The 14,266-nt window shown below is 43.8% G+C and overlaps 2 protein-coding genes across 2 annotated transcripts in view; both read right to left on the bottom strand.

The window, feature by feature from the left end:
- The window catches only part of LOC135081824 (kinesin-like protein Klp61F), a 45,803-nt gene that overhangs the window by 10,753 nt on the left and 20,784 nt on the right, over positions 1-14,266 (bottom strand). The window contains exons 22-24 of the mRNA XM_063976602.1: positions 13,950-14,065; positions 12,903-13,034; positions 5,445-5,667 (exon numbers count right to left, since the gene is read on the bottom strand). Coding sequence (XP_063832672.1) covers positions 5,445-5,667; positions 12,903-13,034; positions 13,950-14,065 — 471 coding nt within the window. The remainder of the gene's footprint in view (positions 1-5,444; positions 5,668-12,902; positions 13,035-13,949; positions 14,066-14,266) is intronic.
- LOC135081825 (kinesin-like protein Klp61F) overlaps positions 18-14,266 on the bottom strand; it is a 35,183-nt gene continuing 20,934 nt past the window's right edge. Inside the window, exons 16-25 of the mRNA XM_063976604.1 lie at positions 13,950-14,065; positions 12,903-13,034; positions 5,461-5,667; positions 4,685-4,850; positions 4,243-4,308; positions 3,483-3,665; positions 1,979-2,161; positions 1,232-1,414; positions 780-845; positions 18-208 (exon numbers count right to left, since the gene is read on the bottom strand). Of these exons, the coding sequence (XP_063832674.1) occupies positions 18-208; positions 780-845; positions 1,232-1,414; positions 1,979-2,161; positions 3,483-3,665; positions 4,243-4,308; positions 4,685-4,850; positions 5,461-5,667; positions 12,903-13,034; positions 13,950-14,065 (1,493 nt within the window). The remainder of the gene's footprint in view (positions 209-779; positions 846-1,231; positions 1,415-1,978; positions 2,162-3,482; positions 3,666-4,242; positions 4,309-4,684; positions 4,851-5,460; positions 5,668-12,902; positions 13,035-13,949; positions 14,066-14,266) is intronic.

Raw genomic sequence — 14,266 nt, 5'->3', positions numbered from 1 at the left:
TCAGACTGAAGTTGACCTTACTGACCTGTGGGCGAGTAGACCCTGTACTCCTGCATGAGGTATCTGGCCTCGAGCTGCTGGTGCCTGTCCAGCACACTTCGTAGTGAAGCCCCGAAGCCAACAGCCTCGTGCTGCACAGCCTCCAAGGTCCGCGTTTGCGCAGCTAAGTGCGCGGTGGAAGATGACGTCAGCTGGGAGAGCGAGATAGCTAGGCGAAGGCGATAGACTGACCGGATTTTGTCTCCCTTCAGACTCGAGTTGACATGCGAACTGTAGCCTTATTCACGTAACAAAACTTCAACGACAACAATACACTGACTTGCGATTGCGATCCTATCGAGTAATCGTTCTATCAAAATGACCCTTGTGAATACGGATTTAGAACTGTTTTTCAATGAGACGACGTAACAAAACTTCAATGACAACAAATCGCTGAGTTGCGATCCTATCGAGTAATCGTTCTATCAAAATGACCTTTGTGAATACGAATTTAGAACTGTTTTTCAATGGGACGACGAGGACAGACGAGGCGAAGAAGATCGGCAAGACTTGGAGCGAGATCAAACGCGACGCTCAAGACCGAACGCGATGGAGGACTGTTGTGGACGCCCTCTGCCCCATCTAGGGGACATAGGACCAAGTCAAGACTCGAGTTGACATGCGTACTGACCTGTAGGCGAGTGCAATGTGTTCTGTTTTGGGCATATTGCTACAACACCGGCCACGCCCCCTTTTTACATCTCCCTTTAGTTTCTGTGATCTGTGGAGTTCACACTAACCTGTAGGCGAGTAGACCCTATACTCCTGCATGAGGTATCTGGCCTCCAAGCAAACTTGGCGGCGCACTGTGGCAGACGAGGCGAAGAAGATCGGCAAGACTTGGTGCGAGATCAAACGCGAAGTTTAAGACCGAACGCGATGGAGGACTGTTGTGGACGCCCTCTGCCCCATCTAGGGGACATAGGGCCTTAAGGCCCAGAACAGACGGTGAAACGCAACTGCAACGAAACTGCAACTGCAAATCATCAGAAGATGATTCTGATGAATGAAACTGAAACTGAAAGTTTCAAACTGGTCGCGTCATGTGTGGTCCTCTCAACGGGCGCTATGGCAGAAACTTAGATGCAACTCAAAAGTAACTAGCAGTTGCAGTTTCGTTGCAGTTGCGTTTCACCGTCTGTTCTGGGCCTAAGTCAAGTAAGTCAAGACTCGAGTTGACATGCGTACTGACCTGTAGGCGAGTACACCCTATACTCCTGCATGAGGTATCTGGCTTCTAACTGCTGGTGCCTGTCCAGCGCGCTTCGTAGCGAGGACCCGAAGCCAACAGCCTCGTGCTGCACAGCCTCCAAGGTCCGCGTCTGCGCAGCTAAGTGCGCGGTGGAAGATGACGTCAACTGAGAGAGCGAGATGGCTAGCGAGGGCGATAGACTGACCGGCTTTTGTCTCCCTTCAGACTCGAGTCGACATGCGAACTGTAGCCTTATTCACGTAACAAAACTTCAACGACAAAAAAACCCTGAGTTGCGATCCTATCGAGTAATCGTTCTATCAAAACGACCCTTGTGAATACGGATTTAGAACTGTTTTTCAATGGGACGACGTAACAAAATTTCAATGACAACAAATCGCTGAGTTGCGATCCTATTGAGTAATCGTTCTATCAAAATGACCTTTGTGAATACGGATTTAGAACTGTTTTTCAATGGGACGGCGAGGACAGACGAGGCGAAGAAGATCGACAAGACTTGGAGCGAGATCAAACGCGAAGCTCAAGACCGAACGCGATGGAGGACTGTTGTGGACGCCCTCTGCCCCATCTAGGGGACATAGGACCAAGTCAAGACTCGAGTTGACATGCGTACTGACCTGTAGGCGAGTGCAATGTGTTCTGTTTTGGGCATATTGCTGCGACACTGGCCCCGCCCCCTTTTTATATTTCCCTTTAGTTCCTGTGATCTGTAGAATCTACACTGACCTGTAGGCGAGTAGACCCTGTACTCCTGCATGAGGTATCTGGCTTCTAACTGCTGGTGCCTGTCCAGCGCACTTCGTAGTGAAGCCCCGAAGCCAACAGCCTCGTGCTGCACAGCCTCCAAGGTCCGCGTCTGCGCAGCTAAGTGCGCGGTGGAAGATGACGTCAGCTGGGAGAGCGAGGCGGCTAGCGAGGGCGATAGACTGACCGGCTTTTGTCTCCCTTCAGACTCGAGTTGACATGCGAACTGTGGCCTTATTCACGTAACAAAACTTCAACGACAACAAAACCCTCAGTTGCGATCCTAACGAATAATCGTTCTATCAAAATGACCTTTGTGAATACGGATTTAGAACTGTTTTTCAATGGGACGACGAGGACAGATGAGGCGAAGAAGATCGGCAAGATTTGGAGCGAGATCAAACGCGAAGCTCAAGACCGAACGCGATGGAGGACTGTTGTGGACGCCCTCTGCCCCATCTAGGGGACATAGGACCAAGTCAAGACTCGAGTTGTCATGCGTACTGACCTGTAGGCGAGTGCAATGTGTTCTGTTTTGGGCATATTGCTGCGACACTGGCCCCGCCCCCTTTTTACATCTCCCTTTAGTTTCTGTGATCTGTGAAGTTCACACTGACCTGTAGGCGAGTACACCCTATACTCTTGCATGAGGTATCTGGCCTCCAAGCAAACTTGGCGGCGCACTGTGGCAGACGAGGCGAAGATCTGCAAGACTTGGAGCTATAGTACGACCGCTTAAATGAGACCTCGCATGCGGAACGTCTAACGTTAACCACTTCACTGTGACGTCATATATCTTGAGAATTATCCAGTGAACTTTTTTGATTTTATCTCATGTCTGACGACTCCGCCCGCTTCTTAAGATATGTGACGTCACAGTGAAGTGGTTAACGTTAAACGTTCCGCATGCGAGGTCTCATTTAAGCGGTCGTACTATAGATCAAACGCGAAGCTCAAGACCGAACGCGATGGAGGACTGTTGTGGACGCCCTCTGCCCCATCTAGGGGACATAGGACCAAGTCAAGACTCGAGTTGACATGCGTACTGACCTGTAGGAGAGTGCAATGTGTTCTGTTTTGGGCATATTGCTGCGACACTGGCCCCGCCCCCTTTTTACATCTCCCTTTAGTTTCTGTGATCTGTAGAGTCTACACTGACCTGTAGGCGAGTAGACCCTATACTCCTGCATGAGGTATCTGGCCTCCAAGCAAACTTGGCGGCGCACTGTGGCAGACGAGGCGAAGATCGGCAAGACTTGGAGCGAGATCAAACGCGAAGTTCAAGACCGAACGCGATGGAGGACTGTTGTGGACGCCCTCTGCCCCATCTAGGGGACATAGGACCAAGTCAAGACTCGAGTTGACATGCGTACTGACCTGTAGGCGAGTGCAATGTGTTCTGTTTTGGGCATATTGCTGCGACACTGGCCCCGCCCCCTTTTTATATTTCCCTTTAGTTTCTGTGATCTGTGGAGTCTACACTGACCTGTAGGCGAGTAGACCCTATACTCCTGCATGAGGTATCTGGCCTCGAGCTGCTGGTGCCTGTCCAGCGCACTTCGTAACGAAGATCCGAAGCCAACAGCCTCGTGCTGCACAGCCTCCAAGGTCCGCGTCTGCGCAGCCAAGTGCGCGGTGGAAGATGACGTCAGCTGGGAGAGCGAGGCGGCTAGCGAGGGCGATAGACTGACCGGCTTTTGTCTCCCTTCAGACTCGAGTTGACATGCGAACTGTGGCCTTATTCACGTAACAAAACTTCAACGACAACAAAACCCTAAGTTGCGATCCTATCGAGTAATCGTTCTATTAAAATGACCCTTGTGAATACGGATTTAGAACTGTTTTTCAATGGGACGACGTAATAAAACTTCAATGACAACAATACACTGACTTGCGATTGCGATCCTATCGAGTAATCGTTCTATCAAAATGACCTATGTGAATACGAATTTAGAACTGTTTTTCAATGGGAGGACAAGGACAGACGAGGCGAAGAAGATCGGCAAGACTTGGAGCGAGATCAAACGCAGACCGAAGACCGAACGCGATGGAGGACTGTTGTGGACGCCCTCTGCCCCATCTAGGGGACATAGGACCGTTTAAGTAAGTCAAGACTCGAGTTGACATGCGTACTGACCTGTAGGCGAGTGCAATGTGTTCTGTTTTGGGCATATTGCTACGACACTGGCCCCGCCCCCTTTTTATATTTCCCTTTAGTTCCTGTGATCTGTGGAGTCTACACTGACCTGTAGGCGAGTAGACCCTGTACTCCTGCATGAGGTATCTGGCCTCCAAGCAAACTTGGCGGCGCACTGTGGCAGACGAGGCGAAGAAGATCGGCAAGACTTGGAGCGAGATCAAACGCGAAGCTCAAGACCGAACGCGATGGAGGACTGTTGTGGACGCCCTCTGCCCCATCTAGGGGACATAGGGCCTTAAGGCCCAGAACAGACGGTGAAACGCAACTGCAACGAAACTGCAACTTTCTGATGATTCTGATGAATGAAACTGAAACTGAAAGTTTCAAACTGGTCGCGTCGTGTGTGGTCCTCTCAACGGGCGCTATGGCAGAAACTTAGATGCAACTCAAAAGTAACTAGTAGTTGCAGTTTCGTTGCAGTTGCGTTTCACCGTCTGTTCTGGGCCTAAGTCAAGTAAGTCAAGAATCGAGTTGACATGCGTACTGACCTGTAGGCGAGTACACCCTGTACTCTTGCATGAGGTATCTGGCCTCGAGCTGCTGGTGTCTCTCCAGAGCGCTTCGCAATGAAGCTCCGAAGCCAACAGCCTCGTGCTGCACAGCCTCCAAGGTCCGCGTCTGCGCAGCCAAGTGCGCGGTGGAAGATGACGTCAGCTGGGATAGCAAAGTGGGTAGCGAGGGCGATAGGTATTGGTCCCACCGCCGGCGAGTAAACGACTAACTATCGGCTATTTTCTCGCTCAAGAAACGTACGAAAGATATCCATTCCGTGTGAACAAAAGAGATGCATATACAAATAGTTAAACGCTGACTGTTCTCACTGCCGGCGACGACTCGTTTTACTAGTTTTGTCGCTGAGCGACTAGCTTTCATAAATAAACTCGCTCAGCGATACTCGTTCAGCGATGCTCGCTCGCTTGATCATTTCTTTACAGTGCGGCGCGAGTAATCGCTCGTCGCACTCGCACACTCGCTTAGCCCGACGATAAAACTATCGAAACTACACACTCGCTTCCCGCTGATCGTCAACTCGTTTATAGTTTCTAGTTCTACTCATTTCTCGTTCATCGTCGGCGGTCGGACCACTCGCCGCTGTTTTCGAGAACCGGTCTATTTGATTTTACGCATAAGATCCTGCCGCTCCCGCGCCGCTACCGCCGCCGCCCCGCTGCCCGCTAAACTCGAGGCTGAGGCCTAATAGACTGACCGCCTTTTGTCTCCCTTCAGACTCAAGTTGACCTTACTGACCTGTAGGCGAGTACACCCTATACTCCTGCATGAGGTATCTGGCCTCTAACTGCTGATGCCTGTCCAGCGCACTTCGTAGTGAAGCCCCGAAGCCAACAGCCTCGTGCTGCACAGCCTCCAAGGTCCGCGTTTGCGCAGCCAAGTGCGCGGTGGATGATGACGTCAGCTGGGAGAGCGAGGCGGCTAGCGAATTCAGTTCGTCGGCTGTTAGGTTGTTGTGTTTCTGGGGAGGAAATTGATTTATGAATAAAATACGAAAATACAAACATTCGTGGATGTCGTAAAAATTGTTTAAGATACTAAGGTTGGGTTGCACCATCTTACTGTAACTTTAACGCACCGGTTATCGTCAAAGTTATCGTTAAAGTTAGGTGACGCAACTCAGCCTAAGAAAATTGTATAAACTATCAAGTAGGCTTGTTTACGCCATTCATTTATAATATTAGCACATACGCGTAGTGCGTACTATGTAATTCAAGTGCACACCGCTAGATGGCGCTGTAGGCTTTTAACACGCGGTGATAAAGTATTTTTCGACTTACATAAGTAGTCTGAGATGATGTTTTTTAAATATACACATTGTGGTTGAATCTTGATAGTGGTTTTATTTCGCCTACTTCTCAAGATATTTTTTGGGACTTGAACATGGTCCTTCGAGCCGGATTGGCATCTGAGAGGCTTTGTCTTGTCCACTTGCGGTACCGACTAGGCGGCCGATTGCCGTCGATGGTGCTTTCTGGGTGTTTGGTGTTCCGAACACGACTCTTGGAGTTAAGGAAGTTGAGGAGACGGGAGCTATACCGATCCAGAAGAGGCGCAGTTTACCAATCGGGCCGACAGGGGGAGCCACGTACGAGCTTCGAGAAAGGAGCGGATTGAGGAATGACGGATTATTTACAATAGGACAGTGACAGTGAGTGAAGTGATAAACTGTAAGTAAATTTGAACTTTATTTACATAGACAATTGTACTTTGAAACTTTGAAGTGATACAATCCAGCAGAAGAATTTGAACTTTATTTATATGGACAAATTAACTTAGTGATTTTAAAGAAATATTTTATGGACTTGTAATAAATTTAGTGTAAATTTAGACTTAGAATAGTTTCGTTAAAAGTTAACTTACGGGGAACCTATGCCCGATTTTTTCTAAGTGTCTTAATTTTAAACACTTAGAAAATTTTTGCAAACTTCTCAAGGGACTTAGTCGTTTTTTAGCTAGTGAAATTTTACTAATATCGAACTTTTGTTTGGTGATATTTTTAAGTGTTGTAATTTTACAAATCATTTATTTATTATTGTAATTAAACAATTTTGCTATTATGGAGGGTTTAATACAGTTGCAAATTGATTGTCAAAATACTATATCTAAGGGAAAAACGAACTTTAAAAAGGCTGGTAAAGATCGTTTAACTATTGCTTACATTGAGACACGATTAGAAAACTTAGATCAACTATGGCAAACTTTTTGTGAAACACATAGGCAAATTATTAGCGAGTATGAACCTAAAGAAAGAAAACAATCAATATATGAGTTACAAAATGTTTATGAAACAACAGAGGAATTATACTTAGATTACAAAACAATACTTAAAGAGGGATTAAACAAAATTTCACAAAATAACACTGAAAAAAGCTGTACAATTGAAAATAAAAATCCTATTAATACATCATGTCATGTCAATTTGCCGAAGATTTCTATACCTATGTTTTCAGGTTTGTACACTGAATGGGCTTCATTTAGAGATTTATTCATTTCACTGATCCACAAAAATGATACATTGGATGACGTTCAAAAGCTACATTATTTAAAAAGCCATTTATCGGGCGAAGCGGAGAAACTTTTGCGTCATGTATCTATTACCGCTACTAACTATCAGATTTGTTGGAAACAGTTAAAACATAGGTATGATAACAAAAAATATTTATCGGACAATATTTTAAAGCGTTTAATGGGTATTAAGCCATTACAAGTAGAGTCATCTAGTGCTATTAAGGAGGTATTAGACACAACAAATGAATGCTTACACGGTTTAAATAATCTCGGCATTGACACTAGTTCCTGGGATATAATTGTTATTCACATAATAAGTCAAAAATTAGATTCAGAATCAAGAAAATTGTGGGAAGCTAAGGCTAGCGAGACTTTTGATGTTTTACCTACTCTCACTATTTTTAATGATTTTCTTGAGCATAGATTCAGAGCCTTAGAATTTTTGAGTTCGAAATCAAGCAAGCCTAATGTATCTTCTCGTAGCAACCCATCTAATAATACATATGTACAAAAATCACTTCATGTATCTACATTGTCATGCCCCTTTTGTAACGAGAATCACAAAATAATTAATTGTAAAAAGTTTCCTAAAGAGGACTCGGATTCTCGACGTGAATTTATCCAAACTAAAGGGCTTTGTTTTAATTGTTTGGGTCCTAATCACTCCGTCTACACATGTCGTCAAACCTCTAGATGTCGAATCTGTAAACGAAAACATCATTCATTGTTACATCCCAAATCTATCTTAAAGATATCGAAGTCCGAGGAAGGAGTAGAGTCAGGCGATCAGAGTATAAATGTTTCAGTTGCAACCACTAATGCTGAAGAAACTCATGATCAAACCACAAATGTTGTTTCTTACTTCTCTAAAGCTAGTAGTCAGGTCTTATTAGCAACTGCTTTAGTTAAAGTTACGAATAAATCAGGAGTTCAAGAAACGTTAAGGTGTTTATTGGATCAGGGATCTCAAGCGTCTTTTATCACCGAGTCTACAGTTCAAGCTCTTGGATTGAAGAAGGTGCCTAGCAAGGTTTTTATCTCCGGAATAGGTAGTGGCACAGATGACAACGCTTCATTGGCGTCGAAATCTGTAGTTTTTGTGAAGATTCAGTCGCTACACGATCCCGGAACTGTTTTGGTTGTTAAGGCACATGTTTTGAACAGATTGACATCAGTCATTCCTTCTTCCAGAGTTGGTGTTAAAATTTGGCCACACTTGGTAGGTATAAAGTTAGCTGATCCAAAATTCTATATACCAAACAAAATTAACATTTTGTTGGGAGCAGAAGTATACAGCCAGATTTTAGTCGATGGTGTTATTAAAGGTCCTGTAGGATCTCCTGTAGCTCAGAACACCACCATCGGCTGGATATTATCTGGTCAGATTCAATCTGAATCTCTAGTTGAGCCCAAGGCATGCCACCACAACATCGTAAGTATGCACACACAGTTAAATGAGACCGAAATATTGCGAAAATTTTGGGAGTTAGAGGCAGAACCTTCAAGCAAGAAGCAATTGACTGAAGAAGAGAAGTTGTGTGAAGAAATTTTCACCAAAACAACCACCAGAGATCCTACTGGGCGGTATATAGTCAAGCTTCCATTCCGTAATGAAGATCCGCAGTGCCAATATGGAAATTCAAACCTCATCGCTGCCAAAAGACTTCAAATGTTGGAAAGAAGACTGGATAGAGACCCAAATTTGAAGCAACAATATTCTGATGTGATAGCAGAATATATTGAGTTAGGTCACATGGAGATCGTACCCGTAGATCAACAAGACAAGTTAGGAACTGTTTATCTTCCACATCATGCCGTTATCCGTGAAGATAAGACCACTACCAAAGTCCGAGTCGTATTTGATGCATCGTGCCAAGGTGATAATGGCGTATTACTTAATAGTGAACTCATGATAGGGCCTACCTTACAACCGGACTTAAGGCATCTTGTGTTGCAGTGGCGTTCACATCCGATATGTTTGATTGCAGACATAATAAAAATGTATCGCCAAGTCAAAGTCACTGAGTCGGATGCAGACTTTCAACGCATATTGTGGCGTAACGATTCTGGGTTGCAACATTTGAGAAGTCTGCGTGTTACTTTCGGGACGGCCTCAGCACCTTACTTGGCAGTTAAGGTATTACAGCAGATAGCTAAAGACGATGGTAAAGAATTTCCATTGGCAGCAGAGAGAGTTTTAAGTCATTTCTATATGGATGACTTAATGAGTGGGTGTGAGTCTATTGCGGAAGGCATCCAAGTCTTTACGGAAATGAACAGCTTGCTAAACAAAGGCGGATTTCAGCTTCAGAAATGGAAGAGTAATGATGAAGAGTTACTGCAAAGAATAGGGGCAAACAAAAGAAACAAGGATGAAAAGGTTGAAATTAAAGCGGAGTCTAGTAACATTCAGAAAGTTCTTGGTTTAGCTTGGGATAGTGTAAAAGACACATTTGAATACACTATTGAACTTCCTGAACTGAAAATTCCTGTTACTAAGCGTAGAGTGATATCCGACATCTCACGTTTATTTGATCCTCTGGGATTCATAGCTCCTCTCATTATTACGGCCAAGGTTTTTATACAAAAGCTATGGATAGCGGGCATAGAATGGGATCAAGAACTTCCACCTCACTTGCTTAATGAATGGATTAAGTATAGAGATAATCTTTCATCTATTACTACCTTCCACATAGCCAGATGGATTGGAACGAGTAAAAATGACACATGCGTAGAGCTGCATGGGTTTTGTGACGCCTCTACTGTGGCATATGCAGCCGCTGTGTATGTGCGTGTGGTGGATCAGGATGGGAACGTAAACGTCACACTTGTGACCGCCAAGACGAAGGTAGCTCCCATTAAACAAGTATCCATTCCTCGCTTGGAACTTTGTGGCGCAGTCTTGTTGGTCAAGTTATTATTGGAGGTATCTGAAGTGCTTGATATACCTAAACATCACATTCATGCTTGGACCGACTCGTCTGTCGTGTTAGCCTGGTTAAGTAGTCATCCAAGTAGGTGGAAAACTTTCATTGGGAATAGAGTTTCGGAAATTTTGTCTGTTACTGATAGAAGCCAGTGGTCCCACGTTCGGTCAAGCGATAACCCTGCAGACTGCGCGTCCAGAGGCATTACATCTTTTGATGAGTACGATGCGCAGTTATGGAAGAAGGGGCCAGGTTGGTTGAATAACATATCAATAAATTACAGTCCACTCGAGAGTTTAGAACAGGATACCAACCTGGAAGAGAGAACTCAAAAGTTGTGTTGTTTGACCTCACAAGACACTGTTGACATCTGGACAAGGTTTTCTGACCTTCGTAGGTTATGTAGAGTCACTGCTTTATGTAAGCGATTTTTGCAATTGACACACTATTCGGGTCAAAGACCTCAGTTTGCGCCATGGTTGACTGCTTTAGAGTTGCGAGAGGCTCTAAATTTGTGTATACGATTTTTCCAAAGCATACATTTTCAGGAAGAGATAGAAAATCTCAGCAAAAATAAAACTGTGGGTAAGAAAAGTTCAATTCATTCATTGAACCCGTTTATGGATGCTGACAACATTTTACGAGTTGGTGGACGGTTGAGAATAGCCGATGTCTCTATAGATATGAAACATCCTATTTTAATACCTAAAAAGTGTCATTTAACGGAATTAATTATTGCTGACGCTCATGACAAAACATTACACGGAGGAACACAATTAATGTTAAACTTTCTAAGGTCTCGGTATTGGATTATAGACATGAAGCGACAGGTTAAGTTCCACGTTAAAAAATGTGTACGTTGTGTGCGCTATTCCTCACGTCCAATGCATCAACTGATGGGTCAACTGCCTGCATCCCGAACCACTCCAGCTAGGCCTTTCTACCGAAGTGGTGTTGATTATGCAGGTCCCATAGCCGTAAGATCAGCAAAGGGTAGAGGACAACACTCCACAAAGGGTTATATTTGCCTATTTGTCTGCATGGTCACGAGAGCAATACATTTGGAAATGGTAAGTGATTTGACCTCAGAAGGATTTATCGCTGCCTTTAAACGTTTCGTAGCCAGACGTGGCCATTGTGCTGAGCTGTGGAGCGATAATGGCACCAACTTCGTTGGCGCTTCACGGGAACTAAAGGAATTGTTCGACAAGGAAAGGTCTACAATTGCAGTAGAGATTGCAGATTGGCTATCGACGAACGATACCAATTGGCATTTTATTCCACCCCATACTCCAAATTTCGGTGGATTATGGGAGGCAGGAATAAAGTCAACCAAGCATCACCTGATGCGAGTCATTGGAGAAAGTAAACTCACGTTTGAAGAAATGACAACGGTGTTGTCTCAAATTGAGTCTTGTCTCAATTCGAGACCAATATCAAGACTCGCTGATGTTGACCCACTGGATCCCTTTCCTTTGACTCCTGGACATTTCTTGATAGGAGAGCCATTAGTATTAGTTCCTGATGTAAATTATGAGAACTCCAACATTAGTAGCTTGCGTAGGTGGCAATTGACTCAAAAAATGATTCAGGAATTTTGGCGTCGTTGGTCCAAAGAATACCTGACTCAATTCTTTCATCGGTATAAATGGAACAATGAGATGTCTGAACCCAACATCGGAGATTTGGTTTTGATAATGGAAGATGATCTTCCCCCAGGTCGATGGTTATATGGCATAGTCGTGGAGAAGCACCCAGGTTCGGATAAGCTCACTCGAGTAGTTAGCGTTCGATGTAAGGGGTCAAATGTTATTAAAAGACCTATATGTAAATTGCGAACATTACCTGTTACACAATGAAAGGTAACACTGTAACTGATGTTTCATAAACTAATTGTTTTTGCCTTTAAAAATTACATAGAAGCCCTTTTCATTATTGTACAATTAGTATTAAGTAATTTTCTTACTATCAACGTTTTAGATTTAAGATATAGTGATGGACAGTTGTCCATGGGAGGCGGTATGTTTACGCCATTCATTTATAATATTAGCACATACGCGTAGTGCGTACTATGTAATTCAAGTGCACACCGCTAGATGGCGCTGTAGGCTTTTAACACGCGGTGATAAAGTATTTTTCGACTTACATAAGTAGTCTGAGATGATGTTTTTTAAATATACACATTGTGGTTGAATCTTGATAGTGGTTTTATTTCGCCTACTTCTCAAGATATTTTTTGGGACTTGAACAAGGCTGGATAATTAGTTAATTACTACATTGTAACCTTGGTGGTTGTGCTGTGTGCTATTACCAAATAAATAAAATTGATTTTAATTTCTGTCTTAACTTGTTAACAGACGATGAGATGTCACCCGTCAACCTCTGCATTTGGTACAGAGTAGTAAAACTATCTGTATGACAGTTTACGCACCAGAGGTGGAATTGTGTAAAGCAATCGTAATCATTTGACAGTTCATAACTTACGATAAAGTCAGTTATACAAAGCGTTTGACAGAATAATCGTACGTAATGAACAGTCAAATGATTACGATTGCTTTACACAATTCCACCTCAGATCTGATTTTCACTATCCGATTTTTCTAATAGTTTTCCAGATCCGTATTTTAACGGATTGGATCCGGAGGAGACATAGAGCGAAACTACTCTAAGTAGGGAATGTTTCTCACCACAGAGGTGTTAACCCTGCCGCAATAAGTAATTATAAATATTTGACCGTAAAATATAAGTAATTAATTACCTCGGCAACCTCCACGACGGAAGCCAGCGTCTGTTGTGTGCCGCGCGTGACGGCGGCGAGCGTTTGGTCGCTGTCGGCAGTCAGCTTAGCGGTGGATTCCTTGTCAGTCTGCACCAGTTGCTTTACTTCTTGCTGGAAATAGATGTTAAATAAATTATGTAGTCAAATTCTACCTTATACCCTCAACTGGTAAAAGTGAAACAGTCTGAGACTCACAAATGTGAATAACTCGTACAAGATTTAATTCTGTGATTGGATCAAATATGATGTTACTAATCCCTACTAACAAACTATGGATGAAAGTCTGAAATAAATTATTTATTATTATTATTTCTTAGGCTTTTTTTTTACTCGAAGTCCATAAGTTCTTCGGTATAACGTTAACTCACGGGCTCATGCCAAGTGAGTTACGTGTTCAGAGTTGATTGCGGAGTTGGAGTCGTACTGCATGAACTTTCTGACGATACGACAGGTGTTGAGAATCGCTGCCTTTTGCATAGTCATATAGATATTTTCTTTAATGTCCAAATTGCGTAGGGCAGTTAGCAAGTGGTTTGGGATGACTATTAAATATTTAAATTCAACCAATTAGAGTTTTTAGCATTGTCCCAGAGTACGGCTCTTCTTTAGCTCAGATTTTTAGTGGGAGACTTAAGGTTCTGAGTTTTTAGCGAAAAAATTTCGGACTTAAGTGCCATTGGTGCGCTTTTTAGTTGGCGGGTTACGGGCCACAGTGCTATTGGTGAGATTATTTTGAGGATGAGTTATAGACCTGTCCCAAAGAGATAGTTATGGGCATTTGATGAGATTTTAGTGGGTAACTTATGGGATTTGTATTGCACAAACTAATAACAGTCGTTAACTCCTCGTACTATGCTAAATATGCTTGTGTTACGAGTGGGTGTTCTGTTCACCACATTAGCCGAGCAGCGGCAGGATTCAAACCCGCGTTATTTGGAAATCGAGTTGGCCAGTCGTCGGACTAGTGGTAGTTTGGCTACCCTCTGTCTTCACTTAGCTAGAATGTTAGTTTTTACAGTAACTCACGTCAATCTTATATGCGTTTTCTTCCTGGAAGCGGATGAAGTGTTCCGTGGCGGTGGCCACGCGTGCCACCACCGCGCCACTGAACCATTCCATGTCGGACTGCACCTCGCTCGCCACTGAAATTATACCATGTAAAGAAACCTCGTCTGATTCGAATAGTGGGTGATTTGCGTGCTAAAATACAACAACTTTGGTATTCAGAACTAAAAAAACACAATCGACTATAGTCTGGTCTGCGAGCACGTAGAATTGGACAAAATTCTACGTGCTCACAGACCGGGCTTTAATCAGCTGTTGTCAATTTGTTGATTCAGACA

This window comes from Ostrinia nubilalis, chromosome 20 (assembly GCF_963855985.1).
Source record: "Ostrinia nubilalis chromosome 20, ilOstNubi1.1, whole genome shotgun sequence".
NCBI lineage: Eukaryota > Metazoa > Arthropoda > Insecta > Lepidoptera > Crambidae > Ostrinia > Ostrinia nubilalis.
Note: the sequence above shows the minus strand (reverse complement) of the source record. Positions and strands in the feature narration are given on the sequence as shown.